The 24,906-nt window shown below is 42.6% G+C and overlaps 1 protein-coding gene across 3 annotated transcripts; it reads left to right on the top strand.

Annotated features, from left to right (window-relative positions):
* The first annotated feature begins 221 nt into the window (after positions 1-221).
* On the top strand, positions 222-24,630 carry LOC106611315 (forkhead box protein O3-like). Of its 3 annotated transcripts, XM_045723670.1 has the most exons (4): positions 222-650; positions 864-993; positions 1,112-1,689; positions 21,046-24,630. In XM_045723670.1, the coding sequence occupies exons 3-4, from the start codon at positions 1,150-1,152 to the stop codon at positions 22,504-22,506; spliced, it is 2,001 nt and encodes a 666-aa protein (XP_045579626.1). In that variant the 5' UTR covers positions 222-650; positions 864-993; positions 1,112-1,149; the 3' UTR covers positions 22,507-24,630. The 3 variants fall into 3 exon arrangements, with proteins under 3 accessions (XP_045579626.1, XP_014066840.1, XP_014066839.1); XM_014211365.2 differs by having other exon boundaries at positions 222-993; XM_014211364.2 differs by having other exon boundaries at positions 223-1,689.
* Positions 24,631-24,906: the final 276 nt, after the last annotated feature.

Here is a 24,906-nt window from a genome sequence, read left to right as displayed (position 1 = left end):
CATAAACGGAAATTAGAGTCCTGCATATTGGCCTTTAAATTATATTATTGTGCTGCATTCACGTACTAGTCTGAACTAGGAAACTCGGACATTTTCAATTAGCTAATTCATTGAACGCAGCACTTGATAAACTACAACCAGTAGGAAGCCGGAAAATGTCGTGTTCCGACTAGCACATGAACGCGGCATTAGTATGTTACGTTCACTTAACGTCACTTGAAACGTTCCAACCTGTCAATGTGATGCGATACAGCGTGTCTCTTTAAAAGCCGATTCCTTTAGCGCAGGTCTGTTCTGTCCTCTGGGACTACTAGTTGCTAGGCTAATTGTATTGTACTACAGTGCTAGGTGCCAGTTAGGGATGGCCTTGGAGGTTGTGTGTGTGGTGTGCACGACTACTCGAGATGAGGAGAGGTAGCGCAGAGTCACAGACGGAGCGAATGTTTTATTTATTCGAATTTCGACATGCAACATTTTGTAAGTAGCTTAACTCTACAATTGGACTCGGTGCAAATGCTGAAAATGTCTCGATGGTAACCAGTAGCTAGCTCACTGGAGGCAGGGAAAGGGCTCTCGGTGGTGCTCTGCTCATAGCTAAACGAATAATAAAGGACTTCGAAAGGAAATGGTCAAGATGGCAGCTGCACTCGGTATGTGAAGGTGCTAGTTTTACATTTTGATGTAACCCGCATATTGGAAATGGTAAAGGAACACGGGCAAACGGAGCGCTGTTGATTGAGTAGCTAACGTTATCTATTCATTGAGGACGCGCTACACGCCATTCCCAAGATAGGTGATGGAATTATATTGAATCCCTTAACGTATGTATTAACAAATTATATAATTTTTTTTTTTTTACAAAGTACAAACAGACGCTATCTCAATGCACATAAAACAAGGGACTTTTAAGCCGCGCCATCAGTTTTGCTGCGATCAGCAGAGAAGACAGTCGACTGGACGCACGTGGAGTTCTATCAGCTGGATGTGTGGAATGTGGGTACTAGTTATTGTACTCATTGTTTTAATATGAGTCTGGTAATGTCATGCTGATATTATGCATGATAACCAAACAAATAACATTTTATTAATGGAATGCAATTTTGTTAATCAGTGTATACCGAATACAAGCGACAAACCAAGGAGAGGAATATGGCTGAAGTACCGCACAATGATATTGACATCGATCCAGACTTCGAGCCCCAGAAACGACCAAGGTCTTGTACCTGGCCTCTGCCTCGACCCGAGTCCAACACAGGGAAGCCCGACTCGAACGATGACATCATCCCGGAGGACGAGGAGGATTATGTCACAGCGCCCAGCATCTCTAGCTCCACTCCTGTCAACAATGTGAATGGTGGCATAACTATACCTCAGAACACAAATAACTTATCTGAACACCAAACCATCTCCGCCACTAAGGAAGAAGTACTAACCCCAACTTCAAAAGAGGAGACGCATGCTTCACAGACACATGCTTTCACAGCTCTCAATGGCCTGGCCTCCCAACCTAGGAAGTCCTCAACTCGGAGGAATGCCTGGGGGAACTACTCCTATGCGGACCTCATCACCCAGGCCATAGAGAGCTCCCCGGACCAGAGGCTGACGTTAGCCCAGATCTATGATTGGATGGTGAGATCTGTCACTTACTTCAAGGACAAAGGGGACAGCAACAGCTCTGCAGGCTGGAAGGTAAGCAGTGGTAGTGGGGTGACATCACTGATATGGGAACTATGCGTTCAGTCAGAATACTAACAAAGTGCTGTGTGACCGAGCCCATGTTTTTAAGGTACGCCGTCATATGAAGGTGGCGTCTGAATTGATAAAGAAATGCACTGCTTTCACTTGGACTAAATCCACCTTTTAGGTACATAATGTACATATTGTAGTGGACAGGCGCACACACACGTTAAATACTTTATTTGATTCACATTACATCAAGAAGTATTCCAACATTTTAAAGGTGCATTCAAACAGACACTCGGACGCATTCAATCACATGCATACCAAGGACCACAGTATGGTATGCTGTTAGACCATGTCTCTCGGTGTGTATTAGATGAGATCCCAGAATTTATTCAATCATGCAGCACTGTCCAGGGACTGCCCGGTCCCTCGCAGATATCACTGATGACTGTTGCCAACAGCTCTCCTGTCACCCCATGATGCAGTGTTGTACTGTAATAGAAAAAGATGCACCAATTGTCATTCAGCTCTCTTGATGAAGACCATTCAGAGAAATTCAGGACAATCAGGTGTGGTCTCGCGTTTAGGACAGAGCCATATACAGTAGAGGTCGACCGATTAATCGGTATTTTTGGATGCCGACTTGTCAGATTTAAATATATATATTTTAGACCTTTTTAACTAGGCAAGTCAGTTAAGAACACATTCTTATTTTCAATGATGGCCTAGGAACGGTGGGTTAACTGCCTTGTTCAGGGGCAGAACGACAGATTTTTACCTTGTCAGCTCAGGGATTCAATCTTGCAACCTTACGGTTAACTAGTCCAACGCTCTAACCACCTGCTTTACATTGCACTCCACGAGGAGCCTGCCTGTTACGCGAATGCAGTAAGAAGCCAAGGTAAGTTGCTAGCAAGCATTAAACTTATCTTATAAAAAACAATCAATCAATCATAATCACTAGTTAACTACACATGGTTGATGATATTACTAGTTTATCTAGCCTGTCCTGCGTTGCATATAATCGCTTAGGTACACGTTGCTCCAACCATAAACATCAATGCCTTTCTTAATCAATACACAAGTATATATTTTTAAACCTGCATATTTAGTTAATATTGCCTGCTAACATGAATTTCTTTTAACTAGGGAAAATGTGTCACTTCTCTTGCAACAGAGTCAGGGTATATGCAGCAGTTTGGGCTGTCTGGCTCGTTGCGAACTGTGAAGACTTTCTTCCTAACAAAAACAGCCGACTTCGCCAAACGGGGGATGATTTAACAAAAGCGCATTTGCGAAAAAAACACAATCGTTGCACGACTGTACCTAACCATAAACATCAATGCCTTAAAATCAATACAAAGAAGTATATATTTTTTAAATCTGCTTATTTAGCTAAAAGAAATCCAGGTTAGCAGGCAATATTAACCAGGTGAAATGGTCATTTTGCGTTCATTGCACGCAGTCAGGGTATATGCAACAGTTTGGGCCGCCTGGCTCGTTGCGAACTAATTTGCCAGAATTTTACGTAATTATGACATAACACTGAAGGTTGTGCAATGTAACATGAATAACGTTTTGTTTTGGAGATGATAGTTTCCGGATTCGACCATATTAATGACCTAAGGCTCGTGTTTCTGTGTGTTATGTTATAATTAAGTCTATGATTTGATAGAGCAGTCTGACCGAGCGATGGTAGGCAGCAGCAGGCTCGTAAGCATTCATTCAAAATAGCACTTTCGTGCGTTTTGCCAGCAGCCCTTCGCAATGCATTGCGCTGTTTATGACTTCAAGCCTGTCAACTCCCAAGATTAGGCTGGTCTAACTGTTATGAATTGGCTAGCTAGTTAGCCGGGTGCGCGCTGATAGCGTTTCAAACGTCACTCGCTCTGAGACTTGGAGTAGTTGTTTCCCTTACTCTGCATGGGTAACGCTGCTTCGAGGGTGGCTGTTGTCGATGTGTTCCTGGTTCGAGCCCAGGTAGAAGCGAGGAGAGGGACGGAAGCTATACTGTTACACTGGCAATACTAAAGTGCCTATAAGAACATCCAATAGTCAAAGGTATATGAAATACAAATAGTATCGAGAGTCCTATAATTCCTATAATAACTACAACCTAAAACTTCTTACCTGGGAATATTGAAGACTCATGTTAAAAGTAACCACCAGCTTTCATATGTTCCCATGTTCTGAGCAAGGCACTTAAACGTTAGCTTTCTTACATGGCACATATTGCACTTTTACTTTCTTCTCCAACACTTTGTTTTTGCATTATTTAAACCAAATTGAACAAGTTTCATTTTATTTGAGGCTAAATTGATTTTATTGATGTATTATATTAAGTTAAAATAAGTGTTCATTCAGTATTGTTGTAATTGTCATTATATCAAATAAATAATTTTTTAAAAATCGGCCGATTAATCGGTACCGGCCTTTTTGGCCCTCCAATAATCGGTATCGGCGTTAAAATCATAATCGGTCGACCTCTAATATACATTGCATTCGGAAAGTATTCAGACCCCTTGACCTTTTCCATGTTTTGTGATGTTACAGCCTTATTCTAAAATGCATTTAAAAAAAAATCCTTATCGATCTACACACAATACCCCATAATAACAAAGCAAAAACAGGTTTTTGGACATTTTTGTTAAATAGAAAATAGATTTTATTTGTATTTATTTCACCTTTTATTTAACCAGGTAGGCCAGTTGAGAACAAGTTTTCATTTACAACTGCGACCTGGACAAGATAAAGCAAAGCAGTGTGACACAAACAACAGTGTTACACATGGGATAAACAAACATTCACTCAATAACACAATAGAAAAGTCTATATACAGTGTGAAAATTAAGTACGATTAGGGAGGTAAGGCAATAAATAGGCCATAGTGGCAAAATAATTACAATTTAGCAATTAAACACTGGAGTGATAGATGTGCAGATGATGATGTGCAAGTAGAGATACTGGGGTGCAAAGGAGCAAAAAAAATCAATATGGGGATGAGGTAGTTGGGTGGGCTATTTACAGATAGGCTGTAATGAATGGTAAGCTGCTCTGACAGCTGATGCTTAAAGTTAGTGAGGGAGATATGTCTCCAACTTCAGTGATTTTTGCAATTCGTTCCAGTCATTGGCAGCAGAGAACTGGAAGGAAAGGTGGCCAAAGAGGTGTTGGCTTTGGGGATGACCAGTGAAATATACCTGCTGGAGCGCGTGTTACGGGTGGGTGCTGCTATGGTGACCAGTGAGCTGAGATAAGGTGGGGCTTTACCTTTGCCAGTGGGTTTGGCGACGAATATGTGGTGAGGGCCAGCCAACGAGAGCATACAGGTCACAGTGGTGGGTAGTATATGGGGCTTTTAAGCTCTCGGGTTTGATGGGGAGCGTCGCTGCACATCTATTTTCAGGTCTCTCCAGAGATGTTCGACCGGGTTAAAGTCCGGGCTCTGGCTGTGCCACTCAAGGACATCAAGACTTGTACAGAAGCTACTTCTGCCTTGTCTTGTGGCTGTGTGCTTATGGTCATTGTCCTGTTGGAAGGTGACCTTTCACCCCAGTCTGAGGTCCTGCGCGTTCCGGAGCAGGTTTTCATCAAGGATCTCTTCCCTCAATCCTGACTAGTCCCCCAGTCACTGCGACTGAAAAACATCCCCAGAGCATGATGCTGCTACAACCATGCTTCACCATAGGGAGGGTGCCAGGTTTCCTCCATACGTGACGCTTGGCATTCAGGCCAAAGAGTTTATAGTTGAAGTCGGTAGTTTACATGCACCTTAGCCAAATACATTTAAACTCAGTTTCACAATTCCTGACATTTAATCCTAGTAAAATTCCCTGTTTTAGGTCAGTTAGGATCACCACTATTTTAAGAATGTGAAATGTCAGAATAATAGTAGAGTGACTAATTTCAGCTTTTATTTCTTTCATCACATTCCCAGTGGGTCAGAAGTTTACATACACTCAATTAGTATTTGGTAGCATTGCCTTTAACCTCTATGGGCTAGGTGGGACGCTTGCGTCCCACCTACTCTACAGCCAGTGTAATCCCGTGGTGCGATATTCAAATACCTCAAATGCAAAAACTTCAATTTTTCAAACATATGACTATTTTACACCATTTTAAAGACAAGACTCTCGTTAATCTAACCACACTGTCCGATTTCAAAAAGGCTTTACAACGAAAGCAAAACATTAGATTATGTCAGCAGAGTACCCAGCCAGAAATAATCAGACACCCATTTTTCAAGCTAGCATATAATGTCACATAAACCCAAACCACAGCTAAATGCAGCACTAACCTTTGATGATCTTCATCAGATGACAACCCTAGGACATTATGTTATACAATACATGCATGTTTTGTTCAATCAAGTTCATATTTATATCAAAAACCAGCTGTTTACATTAGCATGTGACTAGCATTCCCACCGAACACTGCCGGTGAATTTACTAAATTACTCACGATAAACGTTCACAAAAAGCATAACAATTATTTTAAGAATTATAGATACAGAACTCCTCTATGCACTCTATGTCCGATTTTAAAATAGCTTTTCGGTGAAAGCACATTTTGCAATATTCTCAGTAGATAGCCCGGCATCACAGGGCTAGCTATTTAGACACCCAGCAAGTTTAGCACTCACCAAAGTCAGATTTACTATAAGAAAAATGTTATTACCTTTGCTGTCTTCGTCAGAATGCACTCCCAGGACTTCTACTTCAATAACAAATGTTGGTTTGGTCCCAAATAATCCGTTGTTATATCCAAATAGCGGCGTTTTGTTCATGCGTTCAAGACACTATCCGAAAGGGTAAATAAGGGTGACGAGCATGGCGCAATTCGTGACAAAAAAAATTGTAAATATTCCATTACCGTACTTCGAAGCATGTCAACCTCTGTTTAAAATCAATTTTTATGCCATTTTTCTCATAAAAAAGCGATAATATTCCGACCGGGAATCTGCGTTTAGGTAAACAGACGAAAGAGATAAAGCATGGGGTCGACTCGGGCACGCGCCGAAGCCCATAGTACTCTGATCGGCCACTTGCCAAACGCGATAATGTGTTTCAGCCAGAGGCTGCCTCGATATCATTCAGCTTTTTCCCGGGCTCTGAGAGCCTATGGGAGCCGTAGGAAGTGTCATGTTATAGCAAAGATCCTCAGTCTTCAATAAAAAGAGCCAAGATGAACAACAACTTGTCAGACAGGCCACTTCCTGCATGGAATCTTCTCAGGTTTTGGCCTGCCATATGAGTTCTGTTATACTCACAGACACCATTCAAACAGTTTTAGAAACTTTAGGGTGTTTTCTATCCAAAGCCAATAATTATATGCATATTCTAGTTACTGGGCAGGAGTAGTAACCAGATTAAATCGGGTATGTTTTTTATCCGGCCGTGTCAATACTGCCCCCTACCCCCAACAGGTTAAATTGTTTAATTTGGGTCAAATATTTCGGGTAGCCTTCAACAAGCTTCCCACAATAAATTGGGTGATTTTTAGCCCAATCCTCCTCACAGAGCTGGTGTATCTGAGTCAGGTTTGTAGGCCTCCTTGCTCGCACATGCTTTCTCATTTCTGCCTACAAGTTTTCTATAGGATTGAGGTCAGGGCTTTGTGATGGCCACTCCAATACCTTGACTTTGTTGTCCTTAAGCCATTTTGCCACTACTTGGAAGTATGCTTGGTCATTGTCCATTTGGAAGACCCATTTGCGACCAAGCTGTAACTTCCTGACTGATGTCTTGAAATGTTGCGCCAAAGCCCCATACACTACCCACCACTGCGACCTGTACGCTCTTGTTGGTTGGCCCTCGCTTCATACTCGTCGCCAAACCCATTGGCTACAGGTAATCTACAAGTCTCTGCTAGGTAAAGCCCCGGCTTCTCAGCTCACTGGTCACCATAGCAGCACCCACTCGTAGCACGCGCTCCAGCAGGTATATCTTACTGGTCACCCCCAAAGCCAATTCCTCCTTTGGTCTTCTTTCTTCCAGTTCTCTGCTGCCAATGACTGGAACGAACTGCAAAAATCACTTATGCTGGAGACTCATATCTCCCTCACTAGCTTTAAGCACCAGCTGTCAGAGCAGCTCTCACAGATCACTGCACCTGTACTTAGATGGGCTGTTTACAGATGGGCTATCATCCCCATACTGTATTTATTTTATTTATCTTGCTCGTTTGCACCCCAGTATCTCTACTTGCACATTCATCTTCTGCACATCTACCATTCCAGTGTTTAATTGCTATATTGTAATTACTTTGCCACCATGGCCTATTTATTGCCTTAACTCCCTTATCTTACCTCATTTGCACTCACTGTATATATACTTCTTGTTTTCTTTTTTCTACTGTATTATTGACTATGTTTTGTTTATTCCATGTGTAACTCTGTATGTGTCGAATTGCTTTGCTTTATCTTGGCCAGGTCGCAGTTGCAAATGAGAACTTGTTCTCAACTAGCCTATCTAGTTAAATAAAGGTGAAATAAAAAAATATCCACCATTTTCCTACCTCATGATGCCCTCTATTTTGAAGTGCACAAGTCCATTCTTCAGCAAGGGACCCCCACAACATGATGCTGCCACTCCTGTGTTTCACGGTTGGGATGGTGTTCTTCGGCTTGCAAGCCTTCCCCTTTTTCCTCCAAACATAACAATGGTCATTATGGCCAAACATTTCTATTTTTGTTTCATCAGACCAGAGGACATTTATCGAAAAAGTACGATATTTGTCCCCATGTGCAGTTGCGAACCATAGTCTGGCTTTTTTATGGCGGTTTTGCAGCAGTGGCTTCTTCCTTGCTGAGCGCCCTTTCAGGTTATGTCGATATAGGACTCGTTTTACTGTGGATATAGATACTTTTGTACCTGTTTCTTCCAGCATCTTCACAAGGTCCTTTGCTGTTCTGGGATTGATTTGTACTTTTCTCACCAAAGTACACTAATCTCTAGGCGACAGAATGCGTCTCTTTCCTGAGCGGTATGACGGCTGCGTGGTCCCATGTCGTTTATACTTTCTGGAGGACTACAATTTTTTTCCTGAGGTCTTGGCTGATTTCTTTTGGTTTTTCCATGACGTCAAGCAAAGAGGCACTGAGTTTTAAGGTAGGCCTTGAAATACATCCACAGGTACACCTCCAATTGACTAAATTATGTCAATAGGCTAATTGACATCATTTGAGTCAATCAGAAGCTTCTATAGCCATGTACATTTCTGGAATTTTCCGAGCTGTTTAAAGGCACAGTCAACTTAGTGCATGTAAACTTCTGACCCACTGGAATTGTGATACAAAATAATCTGTCTGTAAACAATTGTTGGAAAAAATACTTGTCATGCACAAACTAGATGTCCTAACCGACTTGCCAAAACTATAGTTTGTTAACAAGAAATTTGTGGAGTGGTTGAAACACTTAGGGTGGAGTCATTAATACTAGTTTATGTAAACTTCTACAACTGTGTATCTTGGTTTCATCAGACCAGAGAAAATTGTTTCTCATGGTCAGAGTCTTTAGGTGTCTTTTGACAAACGCCAAGTGGGCTGCAAGTGCTGCGGAGATGGTTGTTCTTCTGGAAGGTTCTCCCATCGCCACAGAGGACCTCTGGAGCTCTGTCAGTGACCATCGGGTTCTTGGTCCCTGACCAAGGCCCTTCTCCCCCGATTGGCCGGGCAGCCAGCTCTAGGAACAGTCTTGATGGTTCCAAACTTCCATTTAAGAATGATTGAGGCCCCCGCGTTCTTGAGAAACTTCAATGCTGCTGAATTGTTTTGGTACCATTCCCCAGATCTTTGCCTCGGCACAATCCTGTCTCGGAGCTCTGGCCAATTCCTTTTCCTTGGCTTGGTTTTTGCTCTAACATGCACTGTCAACCGTGTGACCTTTTATATAGACAGGTGTGTGCCTTTCCAAATCATGTCCAATCAATTGAATTGACCACAGGTGGACTCCAATCAAGTTGTAGAAACATCAAGGATGATCAATGGAAACAGGATGCACCTGAGCTCAATTTCGAGTCTCATATTAAAGGGTCTGAATTCTAATGTAAATAAGGTATTTCTTTTTTCTTAATACATCTGTTTTCGCTTTGTCATGAGGTATTGTGTGTAGATTGAGAAATATTATATTTAATCAGTTTTAGATTAAGGCTGTAATAAAATGTGGAAAATGTCAAGGGTTCTGAGTACTTTACATTATTGCTCTGGTTTGGTTGATTTGGGCTATAGGCTAATTGTTCAGTTTTACTTAATTTTAGATCCAGGCTAGGCTACTAGGATTCTAGAGTTCCTCTGACTGACAGTCGTATCAGTGGTCGTTACCTCAACCACAAATTCATAAACCCTACTTATCTCTTAATTCGATTTTTAACCATAACCACACTGCTAACCTTATGTCTAACCCTAGCTCTTAAACTCTAGGTGGCATTTTGCCTTCCCCTAGCAGTTCAGCCATTAGCTTCGCCCACGACCGGCTCGTGAACTACAATCCCCATGCTGTGTGTTAAATGTTTAGAAACGTTGATTAATCATGGCTTTTGAAACATATGGCCATTGTCTTTCATCACTGATAAATAAAACCGATAGACTTACTGTAGCAGTTTTGCACAGATCCATACAGCTATATGGGTGACTTCCCGAGTTACGTTTACACACAGGTGTTCAGAGTAGCCATATAGCACAGGTACCTGTTGTCTTCTGTCTGTTTTCTGTATACAAGGTCTGTAACATGGATATATGGCTGTGTGGGACCGCTAACCCTATAAAGGTGTGTGTAGTAATTGAACCTTTTTGTTTTTTGAAACTTATTTCTTGCTGATTTACAAAAATATGTTCTTTGTTTCCAAAACAGTACCGCAAGCGACGTGTGTTAATGTTTACATCAAGCATCGGGGTGCTTAACAAAACTCTCCCAGTCAGAAGATACTATTGGCAATGGGCACTAAAACAGTTTGCGTCTGTGAATGGGGTAGCCTAACCTTAAATTCATAACAATAATTGTTTTCAGTAAATTTTTACAATCTAGCCGTTGTGGCTGTGGTAACTAGTGGAAACCTGAGACTAAGGGTATTTGCATCTAGTAGAGCAGCGTTGCGCGAGAGGGGAAAAAAAACAACCCAAGGGGTACACGTTTTTGGCCGTATTACTACACGTTTTTGTTTTTGGCCGTAGTACTACACGTTTTTGTTTTTGGCCGTATTACTACACGGCTGGTTCAAATGATCAAAGCTTGATGATTATTTTGAGTCCGCTGTTTAGTGCTAGGGCAAAAACCCAAACTTGCTCCCCTTGGGGTCCCGAGGACCGAGTTTGGTGAAACCATGTAGTAAAGGACTTCTGGCCTGCAGGCCTCCATGCAAATCTCTAATCACAAAAAATAAACACTTCTTGTAAAGCAATCTTTGTCATTAGTTGCAACTTTTAAAACACTTTAGGCTAACCAATTGTTTTGGGCTCCCAAGAAGAGAAGCGGTCTAAGGCACTGCATTACAGCGCTAAAGGCATCACTACTGACCCTGGTTCAATTTCAAGCTGTATCACAACCGGCCATATTTGGGAGTCCCATAGGGCGGAGTACAATTGGCCCAGCGTTGTCCAGGTTAGGGTTTGGTCGGGGTAGACCGTCATTGTAAATAAGAATTAGTCCTTAACTGACTTGCCTTTTTTAAATAAATACATAACTGCTAGTGATTTGTGGTTTAAGTGGATTTATTAGAACAGTTGTCAGTCACAAGATCATAACCAAGGGGCAGTTAAACACAAGTGTACCAAATGAGTCCCTTTTATAGCGATCTACGTTTGATTAGGTGGCCCATAGTGCTTGATATAAGGAATAGGCTGCCATTTGGGACGTGACGAAGGATAGCTATGATGATGGTGAGAGAGCCGTTCTTTATGTAAAACAGATCTATACAGCTGAGGATGAAAACAAAAGACTCACTACTAGTCCTGAGCAGCCTAATCATACCTGGGAAGGGAGTCCCACTAGTCCTCAGCAGCCTAATCATACCTGGGAAGGGAGTCCCACTAGTCCTCAGCAGCCTAATCATACCTGGGAAGGGAGTCCCACTAGTCCTCAGCAGCCTAATCATACCTGGGAAGGGAGTCCCACTAGTCCTCAGCAGCCTAATCATACCTGGGAAGGGAGTCCCACTAGTCCTCAGCAGCCTAATCATACCTGGGAAGGGAGTCCCACTAGTCCTCAGCAGCCTAATCATACCTGGGAAGGGAGTCCCACTAGTCCTCAGCAGCCTAATCATACCTGGGAAGGGAGTCCCACTAGTCCTCAGCAGCCTAATCATACCTGGGAAGGGAGTCCCACTAGTCCTCAGCAGCCTAATCATACCTGGGAAGGGAGTCCCACTAGTCCTCAGCAGCCTAATCATACCTGGGAAGGGAGTCCCACTAGTCCTCAGCAGCCTAATCATACCTGGGAAGGGAGTCCCACTAGTCCTCAGCAGCCTAATCATACCTGGGAAGGGAGTCCCACTAGTCCTCAGCAGCCTAATCATACCTGGGAAGGGAGTCCCACTAGTCCTCAGCAGCCTAATCATACCTGGGAAGGGAGTCCCACTAGTCCTCAGCAGCCTAATCATACCTGGGAAGGGAGTCCCACTAGTCCTCAGCAGCCTAATCATACCTGGGAAGGGGAGTCCCACTAGTCCTCAGCAGCCTAATCATACCTGGGAAGGGGAGTCCCACTAGTCCTCAGCAGCCTAATCATACCTGGGAAGGGAGTCCCACTAGTCCTCAGCAGCCTAATCATACCTGGGAAGGGAGTCCCACTAGTCCTCAGCAGCCTAATCATACCTGGGAAGGGAGTCCCACTAGTCCTCAGCAGCCTAATCATACCTGGGAAGGGAGTCCCACTAGTCCTCAGCAGCCTAATCATACCTGGGAAGGGAGTCCCACTAGTCCTCAGCAGCCTAATCATACCTGGGAAGGGAGTCCCACTAGTCCTCAGCAGCCTAATCATACCTGGGAAGGGAGTCCCACTAGTCCTCAGCAGCCTAATCATACCTGGGAAGGGAGTGCTTTCCCTTTTATTTTTCCCCAGTGGAGGTACTTCGTCATCTGCCAATTTCCATTTTATCAGTAATGTTCAGGCTTCTCTAGGAATAATGATCATAGTGATAACATAGGGCTGGGCCATATCAAACTCATTAGATGAATTCCTATTTGTTTTGCATGTAATTCCTAATGCGTGTATCATTTAAATTATTTGTATATTTTTTTGAGCGTTTGTCTGCTGGTTCGTTCATGTTGTCTTTTTGGTCTCATCTATTTAACTCCTGGGCTATGTGCACCTTACCATTTATACCAGAGATCTGGATATAATGAGGAGACGCTCATGTCTCCGTCCTAACAATAGGAGTTGTGCTGAAGGCAGGTGACAAGTTTGGGTCCAAAATAAGCCCATAGAAACACATTGGGCTTATTTTGGCGAGAGTGAAACCTCTCGCTTCACCTCTTCCTGTTTACACACACCAATCCTCTCCCCCTGCCACACACTACAACAAAGATGAGATCACTTCTTCCTCTGACAAGCGGTTTCAACTTGCTAATTTGAGATTTGGTCTGACCAAATCGGTCATGTGGACTTGACACATGAAGACATGATTTGACTGTAATAGAAAAGATGACCTTTTAATGACACCCTTATGTCTCAAATTACATGCAGAGCAGACACTACTCAAATAGGACTATCTATGAACCTTTAGTCATTCTAGAAAATGCTTGCTCAGTGTGTCGCGTTTATTGCGGTACCACATACCACTAACAGCATTTTAGCCAAAGACTGTTATACTGGCTGTCTAGTCTGTGCAATAAGCATAAACACAATTTATATAAGGAATTGGCAACTTGTTCTCAATCTGAGAAATAAGGTATGCCAATTGATTTCAACATCTGAACAAAGTGGACAGGTTAGCATGCTGTTCAAAGGTTGAGACGGACAGAAGGGTGTTCATAAACTGTTCTACCCTGTTAGATAACAAATGGATCCAATTTGGCTCAACTTTAAATATGAAGATTAGCTGGCTACTGTAAATTCCGGACTATAAACCGGAACTTTTTTCCCAGGCTTTGAACCTCACGGCTTAAACAATGATGCGGCTAATATATGGATTTTTCCCGCTTTCAAATTTTTTTTCCCAAAAAAACACATTCTGTGACGTGCTCAGTTTTTTGGCGGCATGAAGCTTTCATTAGACCAATGAAATTGCCGAACGGGTTAAGGTCAAACAACTTTTTTGTTTACTGTTTTGATTAAATCGAGCGCTCTCAAACTTCCCATCATTCTGATTACGGTAGTCATTTTGTCACCCTCATCATGGCAAAGACATGGAGAAATGCATATGATGCAGCTTTCAAGTTGAAGGCGATTGATCTGGCTGTTGGAAAAGGAAATAGAGCTGCTGCACGGGAGCTTGGTCTTAATGAGTCGATGATAAGACGTTGGAAACAGCAGCGTGAGGAATTGACTCAGTGCAAAAAGACAACTAAAGCTTACTGCAACATTTTTTTTTTTTTTTTTGTTACAAGCCGTGTTTTTGTTAAAGCCTGTGTAAAGTTCATTTGTTTCAATGTACCGGTAGGCACCTGCGGCTTATAGACATGTGCGGCTTATTTATGTTCAAAATATATATATTTATTTATTTATTTATTTATTTATTTATATATATATATATATATTTTATTTATTTAATTCAGTGGGTGCGGCTTATATTCAGGTGCGCTTAATAGTCCGGAAATTACGGTACTCACTAGCTTGAGTGATTGTTTACTAGACCTTTGCTCATTTTCTGTAATGCCCTGCTACAAGTTAGTAAAATCAAATTTACAATCAAATTGTATGTCACATGCGCCGAATACAATTGATGTAGCTTTTACCGTGAAATGCATGCTTACGAGCCATTCCTAACGATGCAGTTTAAAATTAAAATAGAACAATTTTACAAGAGGAATAAAAGGGCATTTTCTTAAACCGACTTGAAAGCCACATCCAGTAATTATTGCAAAAAAGGTTCAACTGTTTAGATGAAATTATCATTGTGGTAGGTTTATTTTTAGCCTAGGTATAAGCCCTGAATTATTCGATTATTGCTGACTGTTTTGAAATGGTGTATTTGACCTTTTACTTTTTTTTTTATTGTACAACAAAGCTTATTTGGGGAACATTTTAATAAGGTCCATGTCAACGCCCATGTGGAAATCAATTAGCATAATATAAAAATCCATCACTTTAAGCTAGAGATCTGTTTTTCATTGGATGTCCCAATCCACCACATCAGCCTATATAAAACTTCCGCATCTGCGTTGAAATGTGACCGAGCTAGAGCGGTGTTTGTCAGACCATGAGACATCCCGAAAATCGGTCTTCTCACGATCGTCTGAACAGTTTGGGTTACACAATAATATAACCCCTCTGTGTAAAGGTGAGACTCTCACGAACACATACATGGTGGTTATACACAGGCTTCACAACATCTGTCTGACGGTCCCCCGGTACCGTTTGGTTATTGGTGCATTTGAGTGCATTTGGAAAGTATTCAGACCACTTCACTTCCCCATTTTGTCACGTTACAGCCTTATTCAAAAATATATTATTGTTTTTCCTCATCAGTCTACACACAATACCCCATAATGACAAATGTATTTGTTTTTTTATATACATTTGCAAAAATATCACATTTACACAAGTACTCAGACCCTTCCCTCAATAAAACCCCATTCCTAAAGAGGTTTTCAAAGACCTGTTTCAGAATCATGGCATCTGGGAAGTTTCTCCCATTCTTCTCTGTAGTTCCCCTCAAGTTCTCAGGTTGGATGGGGAGCATCACTGCACAGCTATTTTCAGGTCTCTCCAGAGATGTTCGACCGGGTTCAAGTCCGGGCTCTGGCTGGGCCACTCAAGGACATTCAGAGACTTGTCCCGAAGCCACTCCTGCGTTGTCTTGGCTGTGTGCTTAGGGTTGTTGTCCTGTTGGAAGGTGAACTTTTGCCACAGTCGAGGTCCTGAGCGCCCTGGAGCAGGTTTTCATCAAGGATCTCGCTCTACTTTGCTCATTTTTCCCTTGATCCTGGCTGATCTCCCTGCCACTGAAAAACTTCCCCACAGCATGATGCTGCCACCATGCTTCACCATAGGGATGGTATTGGCTAGGTGCTAAGTGCTGCCTGGTTTCCTCCAGATGTGACGCATGGCATTCAGGCCAAAGTGTTCAATCTTGGTTTCATCAGACCAGAGAGTCTTTAGGTGCCTTTTGGCAAACTTCAAGGGGGCAGTCATGTGGCTTCCGTCTGGCCACTACTGTAAAGGCCTGATTGGTGGAGTGCTGCAGAGATGGTTGTCCTTCTGGAAGGTTCTCCCATCTCCACAAAGGGACTCTGAAGCTCTGTCAGTGACCATCAGGTTCTTGGTCACCTCCCTGACCAAGGCCCTTCTCCCCTGATTGCTCAGTTGGCTGGGCGGCCAGCTCTAGGAAGAGTCTTGGTGGTTCCAAACTTCTTCATTTAAGACTGTCAACTGTGGGACCTTATAGACAAGTGTGTGCCTTTCCAAACCATGTCCAATCAATTGAATTTACCACAGGTGGACTCAAATCACGTTGTAGGAACATATCAAGGATGATAAATGGAAACAGGAAGCATCTGAGCTACAGTGCGGCAAAAAAGTATTTAGTCAGCCACCAATTGTGCAAGTTCTCCCACTTAAAAAGATGAGGCCTGTAATTTGTCATAGGTACACGTCAACTATGACAGACAAAATGAGAAAAAAAAATCCAGAAAATCACATTGTAGGATTTTTATATTTATTTGCAAATTATGGTGGAAAATAAGTATTTGGTCACCTACAAACAAGCAAGATTTCTGGCTCTCACAGACCTGTAACTTCTTCTTTAAGAGGCTCCTCTGTCTTCCACTCGTTACCTGTATTAATGGCACCTGTTTGAACTTGTTACCAGTATAAAAGACACCTGTCCACAACCTCAAACAGTCACACTCCAAACTCCACTATGGCCAAGACCAAAGAGCTGTCAAAGGACACCAGAAACAATTGTAGACCTGCACCAGGCTGGGAAGACTGAATCTGCAATAGGTAAGCAGTTTGAAGAAATCAACTGGAGCAATTATAAGGAAATTGAAGACATACAAGACCACTCCCTCGATCTGGAGCTCCACGCAAGATCTCACCCCGTGGGGTCAAATTGATCACAAGAACGGTGAGCAAAAATCCCAGAAGCACACGGGGGGACCTAGTGAATGACCTGCAGAGAGCTGGGACCAAAGTAACAAAGCCTACCATCAGTAACACACTACGCCGCCAGGGACTCAAATCCTGCAGTGCCAGTGCCCCTGCTTAAGCCAGTACATGTCCAGGCCCATCTGAAGTTTGCTAGAGAGCATTTGGATGATCCAGAAGAGGATTGGGAGAATGTCATATGGTCAGATGAAACCTAAATATAACTTTTTGGTAAAAACTCAACTCGTCGTGTTTGGAGGACAAGGAATGCTGAGTTGCATCCAAAGAACACCATACCTACTGTGAAGCATGGGGGTGGAAACATCATGCTTTGGGGCTGTTTTTCTGCAAAGGGACCAGGACAACTGATCCTTGTAAAGGAAAGAATGAATGGGGCCATGTATCGTGAGATTTTGAGTGAACCTCCTTCCATCAGCAAGGGCATTGAAGATGAAACGTGACTTGGTCTTTCAGCATGACAATGATCCCAAACACACTGCCCGGGCAACGAAGGAGTGGCTTCGTAAGAAGCATTTCAAGGTCCTGGAGTGGCCTAGCCAGTCTCCAGATCTCAACCCCATAGAAAATCTTTGGAGGGAGTTGAAAGTCCGTGTTGCCCAGCGACAGCCCCAAAACATCACTGCTCTCGAGGAGATCTGCATGGAGGAATGGGCCAAAATACCAGCAACAGTGTGTGAAAACCTTGTGAAGACTTACAGAAAATGTTTGACCTGTGTCATTGCCAACAAAGGGTATATAACAAAGTATTGAGATAGACTTTTGTTATTGACCAAATACTTATTTTCCACCATAATTTGCAAATAAATTCATTAATAAATCCTACAATGTGATTTTCAGGATCTTTTTTCTTCTCATTTTGTCTGTCATAGTTGAAGTGTACCTATGATGAAAATTACAGGCCTCATCTTTTTAAGTGGGAGAACTTGCACAATTGGTGGCTGACCAAATTTTTTTTTGCCCCACTGTATATTTCAAAATTCATAGCCAAGGGTCTGAATACTTATGTAAATAAGGCATTTGTTTTATTTTTAATACATTTGCAAAAAATGTCAACCTATTCACTTTGTTATTATGGGGTATTGTGTTTGAGGGGAAAAAAAATGTAAATCAATTTTAGAATAAGGCTGTAACATAACAATGTTGAGAAAGTGAAGGGATGTGAATACTTTCCCAATGCCCTGTATATGGAGACTTAGTGACAAAAATAAGGGGTGAAATAATGTACATCTTATCTCTGATATACAGTAGTTAATCCAGCTCCCACTGTGATAATGCTGTTTTGTCATACACCAGTTCTTATATTCAACCTTGAATGTAGTTTTTATTTAACCTTGCAGTCAACCCAATTCGTTCAACACGTAACTAACCTTATTTTTAGAGTATTGATTCTATGCATCATGTGAGGCTGCTAGATGGATCACCAACCCTTTTGCTGTAGCTATTGTAAGATTTTTGTGACGGTTATGGAGTTTTGGGTAACATTTAATTGTCTTGCAATTGAGCGTAATCATTTTGGTTGAAAGATGTTTTGAGCTTGTAATCCATCATAATGCGTCTTTGACAATGAGCTATGACATCCTTAATTAATACAACACATTTTTGGTGAAACCCACGTCTCAAAAACCAATGGTTTTGACCGCTTGAAACTTTTGGGAACTAAGATTTTTACTCCCGACTACCGTTCTACTGTGCTCGTCCAAAAATGAACAACTTTACCCTCCATGTAGAAAGTAAACTGCTATTGGGTTAACTATGTCTACTTAAGACAGTTAGGCATTTTGTTCACGTTATTGTCTAGAATTGTCCGTTACTTACACGATAATACAGTAATAGTGCCAGCCCTTGCTAATGCTCTGATGCAGTGTTATGGGCCTACCTACTACGATTAGCTTTAAATCAATGGGAGGCTTGCCATTGGCAGTTGTGCTCCATACCTCCTTTTTTTCATTGGCTGGTGGCCTGAGCACAATCAATCAGCTGACTGGAAACTGTTGGTCAGCAGTGAGAGATAGCAGGAGAGCCTGAGAGAAGTGGGGGGGTAGTAGAGGGTGACAGAAATGGAGGGTTTGTGTGTGAGGGAGAGGCCCTGTCTGTTCACAAGGCTTTGCTTAAAGGCTGCTAGCGCTGCTGTGCACTGACAGGGTGGGGGAAGGGAGCACTGCACTGGGTGCTTTTGGCACAGTCTTTCTACAGGAATCATGTTTTAGATGTGATATCTTTTCACTCTGCAATTCCATCAGAGAATCCATAGAATCTTGCTTAGTTGATTTGATTTTGATTTTCCACAACTGGAAGAGTGTTTACCATGTGTTTGTTTAATGTCACATCAGTGACAAAAGACATGCAGAATAATTGTCAAGGTATTCGGTTCACAGGCCTCGTGGTAGTGTTGCACACATCCATCCCCGTGTCAGTCGACATCCTTTTTAGATGTGACCACACTGGCCAGCCAGCTAGCCTACTGGTGTGACAGGTTGGAGGAGGAAGCCAACATGCGTACCCCTGTTTCTTTCTCCACACAGAAGAGCACTTCGGGGAGAGAACCCGAAGTCTGCACGCTGCACAATACTTTTTGAGGAGGTTTTCATTTAAATGGGCTGGGACTTGTCGCTGCCTGAGGGTTGTGGAAAATGTAATTCCTACTCTTCCGTAGCGGGCTTGAGTTCAACTACATAGCTTGGCAACAAAGGCATTCATTTAACTGAATAGTGAACGTGAAGTTCCAAGATCTTGGAAAAGCCTAGAATGTGGGAAAGGAAAGGGGCTTAGGCTTTTGACTGTCTCTGCCACAAATAATTAACTTTCTTTTGACGTCAGTCCCAGCTGAGCTAAAAAAAAAAACCCACCTAAAGGCTTTGTTCTTTTTTAAAGGCATCACAACAATCAAACGTTTATATGCTATGACTTGGCCTACAAGGAAAAGTTCTGGATTGGGCTACATGGGTTCTCAAGAATGAGCCTTTGTAGTTTGATTGGATTATACATGGGGAAAATACAAATGATGTAACAAAGAATACATTTGGATCTTAATGAGGTAGGTTTGTGTTACCCTGATCTGCTAACCTTAGTCATGAGCACCTTGCCAGGCTAGTCCATAACAAAGACAGGCTGAGTCATTAAGAGTTAAGGAGAAGCATGTTTCACTTCTTACTGACTGGGTGATGAAAAGGTTCACGGTTTTATTTAACCCTGTAATTAATTGGCTTGGAGTAAGCGAGGGCTGAGGGCTTTGCTAGAAGTTTGATTTCACAAGACCAACCCATTGACCCCAAAGTAAAATATAGACCGGCATGGTCAGGCCCAATGACCCATAGTACATCGTGGACAGACTTGTTCAGTCATCTCTCACATCACAGAACTTCCCAGCTTTGTAGACTATTGTGTGATTCTAGCGGAATGCTTACGTAGGCTATTATGCAACCTGAAACCATATGGGACATATCTAATTTGTATACCACCAATCAAGCTGTCAGCTGACTCTAGCCTAAATGGTAGAAAGACTAGAACCACTCCCATCCATACATGCCATTAGCCCAGCCCTCTGAGCCCTGGTGCTGCAGTGCCAGAGATGACTTACTGCGCTGGTTCCTCTGCTCTACGGCAGTACTCGGTTAGTGTAGCCTGAATAGACTTTCATTTAGACGCTACATGGTTGAGAATATCTCCAGGGAAAGCTGTTAGACCTTTTACAGAAGACAGAAAATGGGTCACAGCTGCAGTGGAATACTGTATCTCCCAGAAGAAGACACGCATTGTATAACTAACTGCAGTGTAATAACCAGTGTATATTAGTGTTTTCTGCTTAGTGCCCAGTTTATGTATAGTTGAGTACAGAGGTTGATATTTTACACAAGTCTCCATAGGAAAAACAACTTTTTGGAGCAAAGTTACCACTTACTGCCAAGAATCTTTTAACATCAAAGACGATTCACAAATTTGCATCAGCAATTAAATCAATACTGCTAAATCCACGTGTATTGGGCTCACTCCATTAAAAAAAAAATGATCACGTTATATTGTTGCTCTTAAACCTGAGTAGTAACACTAATTACACAACTGAAGTGACCTAATTCTAACCAACCCTCTCCTCTGTCTCCAGAACTCCATCCGACACAACCTCTCTCTCCACAGTCGTTTCATGCGGGTGCATAATGAAGGAACGGGGAAGAGTTCCTGGTGGATGGTAAACCCAGAGGTTGGGAAAAGTGGCAAAGCTCCACGACGACGGGCCGTATCCATGGACAACAGCAACAAGCTGATCAAAGGTGCTCGAGGCCGCGCCGCGAAGAAGGCATCTCTAGGCCTACAAACCTTCCAAGATGGCAGCTCTGAGAGTTTATCTTTGTCCTCTAGCCTGTCCAAGTGGACAGGAAGTCCCACGTCTCGCAGCAGCGACGAACTGGACACCTGGACAGACTTCAGGTCACGTACCAACTCCAACGCCAGCACGGTCAGTGGGCGCCTCTCCCCCATCCTGGCCAACCCGGAACTGGACGAGTCTCTGGATGACGACTCGATCGCGCCCCTCTCCCCCATGCTCTACTCCAGTCCCAGCAGATTGTCCCCCTCCACCGCCACCCTCGGTCTGGGCGACATGGCCCTTACTATGAACCTCAACGACGGGCTCCCTGACCACCTGATGGGCGACTTTCTTGACAACATCAGCCTGACAGCGTCCCAGCAGCCCCAGGGGCAGGAAGTGGAGAGCATAACCAATCAGACGGGGAGCTCAGTGTTTACCTACACGTGTCCAGGAAGCAGCAGCAGCAGTAGTCTGGTCGTCCCGTCCTCTGGCAGCTTTGGCCCTCCCGGCACCATCTTCCTGCTCAGCCCCCCACCCTCCTCAGTGGCCTCCCTACGTCAGTCCCCCATGCAGACCATCCAGGAGAACCACCAAGCTTCCTTCTCCTGCCTGTCCTCTCGTTTCAACAACCACCACACCCTGCAAGACCTAATGAACCTGGAGACCCATGGCAGCCAAGTCAGCGACGTCATGCTCACACACTCTGACCCGATGATGTCACAAGCCAGCACCTCTGTCACTTTGTCCCAGAATTCCCAGCGGAATGCTATGCTTCTCCGCAAGGACCCTATGTCATCATCAATCCGGGACTGTGCTGCAGGTCCGAATTCACAGACTTCCTCAGTGCCCGGTTGGTGGGCTCAGGCTGGCTTGTCAACACCTGACAATGAAGTCTTGTGCTCAAGCAATGAATTGTCCCAGCAGGCCAACCAGCTTCTCCAGCACCTTCCGTCTCCCAGTAGAAATTCTTGTATGCAGCTTGGTGGCTCTTGTACCAACAGCAGATCTGGAAGCCTTTTGCAGTTGAATGCTCAGGACCACTTCCCAATACCTGCAGACCTTGATCTGGAGGGGTTCAACGGCATCCTGGACTGTGACATCATACGTAATGAGCTGATGGACGCTGACTGCCTTGGCTTATGCTTTGACCACTCGCCCCTGCGCTCTGATACTCAGATCACTAATAACTTAAGTACAGCAGGGGGATTCTCCAGCTCCAAACAAACCTCTTCTTCCCCAAGCTGGGTTCCAAGCTAGCTGAGGTACTGTACTACCCAGTGCCCGGTCTCAGAACAGTGTCAAGTTTGGGGTCAGTTTGAATTTCAGTTAAGGTAATTCAATGAAATTTCAGTGTACTTGCTGAATTGACATGGAATTGAACCCAACCCTGATCAGTATAGTGATCATTGCAGATGAGCTTTCATAACTCATGCATATTGTGCAACTTGATTGTATAGCAGGGCTAAGTGTCAAGTATTCAATGATTTTCTTGTTTTTATTATCAGGCATTACATATTTAGATCTGCACGTGTCTGGAAGACAAGATGGAGATGAGCTTCTTGTACCCTAAACCATGTTCCAAAAAACAAGGAGGCTTGAGTCTGCTTTCAGGGCATGTATTCACAAATCGTCTGCCAGTCGAAGGGATGATCTAGGACCAGGTCCTCACTCTTATTCATAATGATCTGAAAGGCAAAAACTGATCTTAGATTAGCACTTGTACTCTGAGGTGCTTTGTGAATACAGGCCCTGGACATGTGTGTAGTCTGTTGGGACAGTGACATTAAAAAATGTTTTTTAACCTTTTTAACACCAGTGTTATCAGTGGGATTTATGTGAAGTAGACACTGCTTTTAAGTCTCAGGGATTTGTCCTTATGTGGTGGATTGTAAACACTGATATATATATATATATATATATATCAAACTTTTTTTTTTACCCTGCTTCCCATGTCATATTTCTTAACCAAACAATATTTTTACCAAACCATTTGTCAGTCCAGTGGTTGACTGCCTGGTTACATCTAACAAGCTCCAGCGAATGTGACCCTTTTGTTGTAGATACTTGATTCAGCTTTTTATGCTTTTACTGGTATGTTCTCAGCAGAAAAGAGGACAAAATAAACAATTGTTTTTGAAAAGCCTTGCATCAGTGCACAATTCCATGCACCTATATAATAAAACATGGTTTTTATGTGTAATATCAAGTCCAAGGTAATCCACATTGTGTTAATTGTACTGTATGTAACTTGTGTTTTAATTTTCTTATATGATTTTAGTATTCAATACTCCTGTGATAAACCCTGAAAAGGATGACAAGATTCTGCTTGTAAAGGGGGGACCTGATCCTAGATCAGCACTCCAAATCTGACACTTTATGACTGCGGGCCCAGTTGTTGGCTGGTTGTTATTCCTTAAAGTGATGTAATTACAGCTTAAATCTAATTTTTGAACATTTTACAAGCATTTACTCATGCTAAATATTGACATATAGGCTAGGCCTAAAATATGATTATGGAAAATAACATTCCACGTAGAATCAGAAGCAATAAACTCTCAATGTTCTGAATTATTGCCCCGAAAAATATGAAGTCAATATTTTGAGTTGATTGCCCACATGGAGTAGGATTACGTGAAGAGACGTTAACTAACTTCATAGCAACAAAGGAGGTCTTGGTAATTAATTTCGATGGATTTAAACTCCTAATTCAACATATTTAGAATACAGTAATTGGATTGGTTTTGGGATGATTAACCATTTGACAGGCTGGTTTTATGCTGAAACAAGTTGTTTGTATCATTAAAGGAGCAATCTGCAGTTGCAATGTCCGTTTTTAGACTTTCAAATGAATGATGCATACCCATTGATTCTTGAAGAATGCAACATAGATGCCTCATGTGCTTACCTCAACTGTCGTAACCCATTCAACCCTAAATGTAAACAAACACTATAGCCTCAACAAGGTTAACTATTAGTGTGATATCATGGAGGGTCGGTCCATGAGTTTGAAAGTGCTTACATTTCTCCAACCCCATCCCTCAGCAGTTTACCAAATCAGCGGCGGGAGTGTCCGCTTTGTTGTTCAAACTGCAGATTGCGCCTTTAAAGTAATTTAACAGTATTACGTCACGTACTGTAGATCGACACCCACTGCCTACCGATGTTCTTATTTACCTCACTGGTCCTCCATGAATTGCTTCTGCATTGCTTGCTGTTTGAGTTGTGACATCTGCTGATGTAAAAAGAGCTTTATAAATACATTTGATTGATTGACCACAACCATATTTGATTTGTTGGCTTTTCCTCATGTATTTTTCCACTTTGCATTATGTTATGTATGTCTGAAAAATGGTGCATGTAAATAAAAGCTTTGTGAAGCACTATAATTGTCTTGAAAATGGATGTTATTCTTCTATTGTATTGAATATTTATATCAATCTCTGTGTATTTAAAAATGTTTGCTCTTTTCTGAGACAAAGGGAAGTCTTTTACAAGAACGTTATTAGATTTCCTATATGTCATTTGTCCTCAGACATCCTGCTATAGGAAATGGTTGTTAGGGAGACATGCTGCCATAAAATGGGGGGGTTGCAACCAGATTCCGTTAAAAACCGAGCATTTCTATAGTTCTGTCTTGTTGGGATAGAAATAGAATGG

Source organism: Salmo salar, chromosome ssa09, assembly GCF_905237065.1.
Source record: "Salmo salar chromosome ssa09, Ssal_v3.1, whole genome shotgun sequence".
Classification (NCBI taxonomy): domain Eukaryota; kingdom Metazoa; phylum Chordata; class Actinopteri; order Salmoniformes; family Salmonidae; genus Salmo; species Salmo salar.
Note: the sequence above shows the minus strand (reverse complement) of the source record. Positions and strands in the feature narration are given on the sequence as shown.

Excerpts from the sequence above, each read along its gene's own strand:
- LOC106611315 (XM_045723670.1), top strand. The coding sequence starts at position 1,150 with ATGGCTGAAGTACCGCACAATGATATTGACATCGATCCAGACTTCGAG. Across the intron at positions 1,690-21,045 it reads ACAGCTCTGCAGGCTGGAAG|AACTCCATCCGACACAACCT; the intron begins GTAAGCAGTGGT and ends CTCTGTCTCCAG.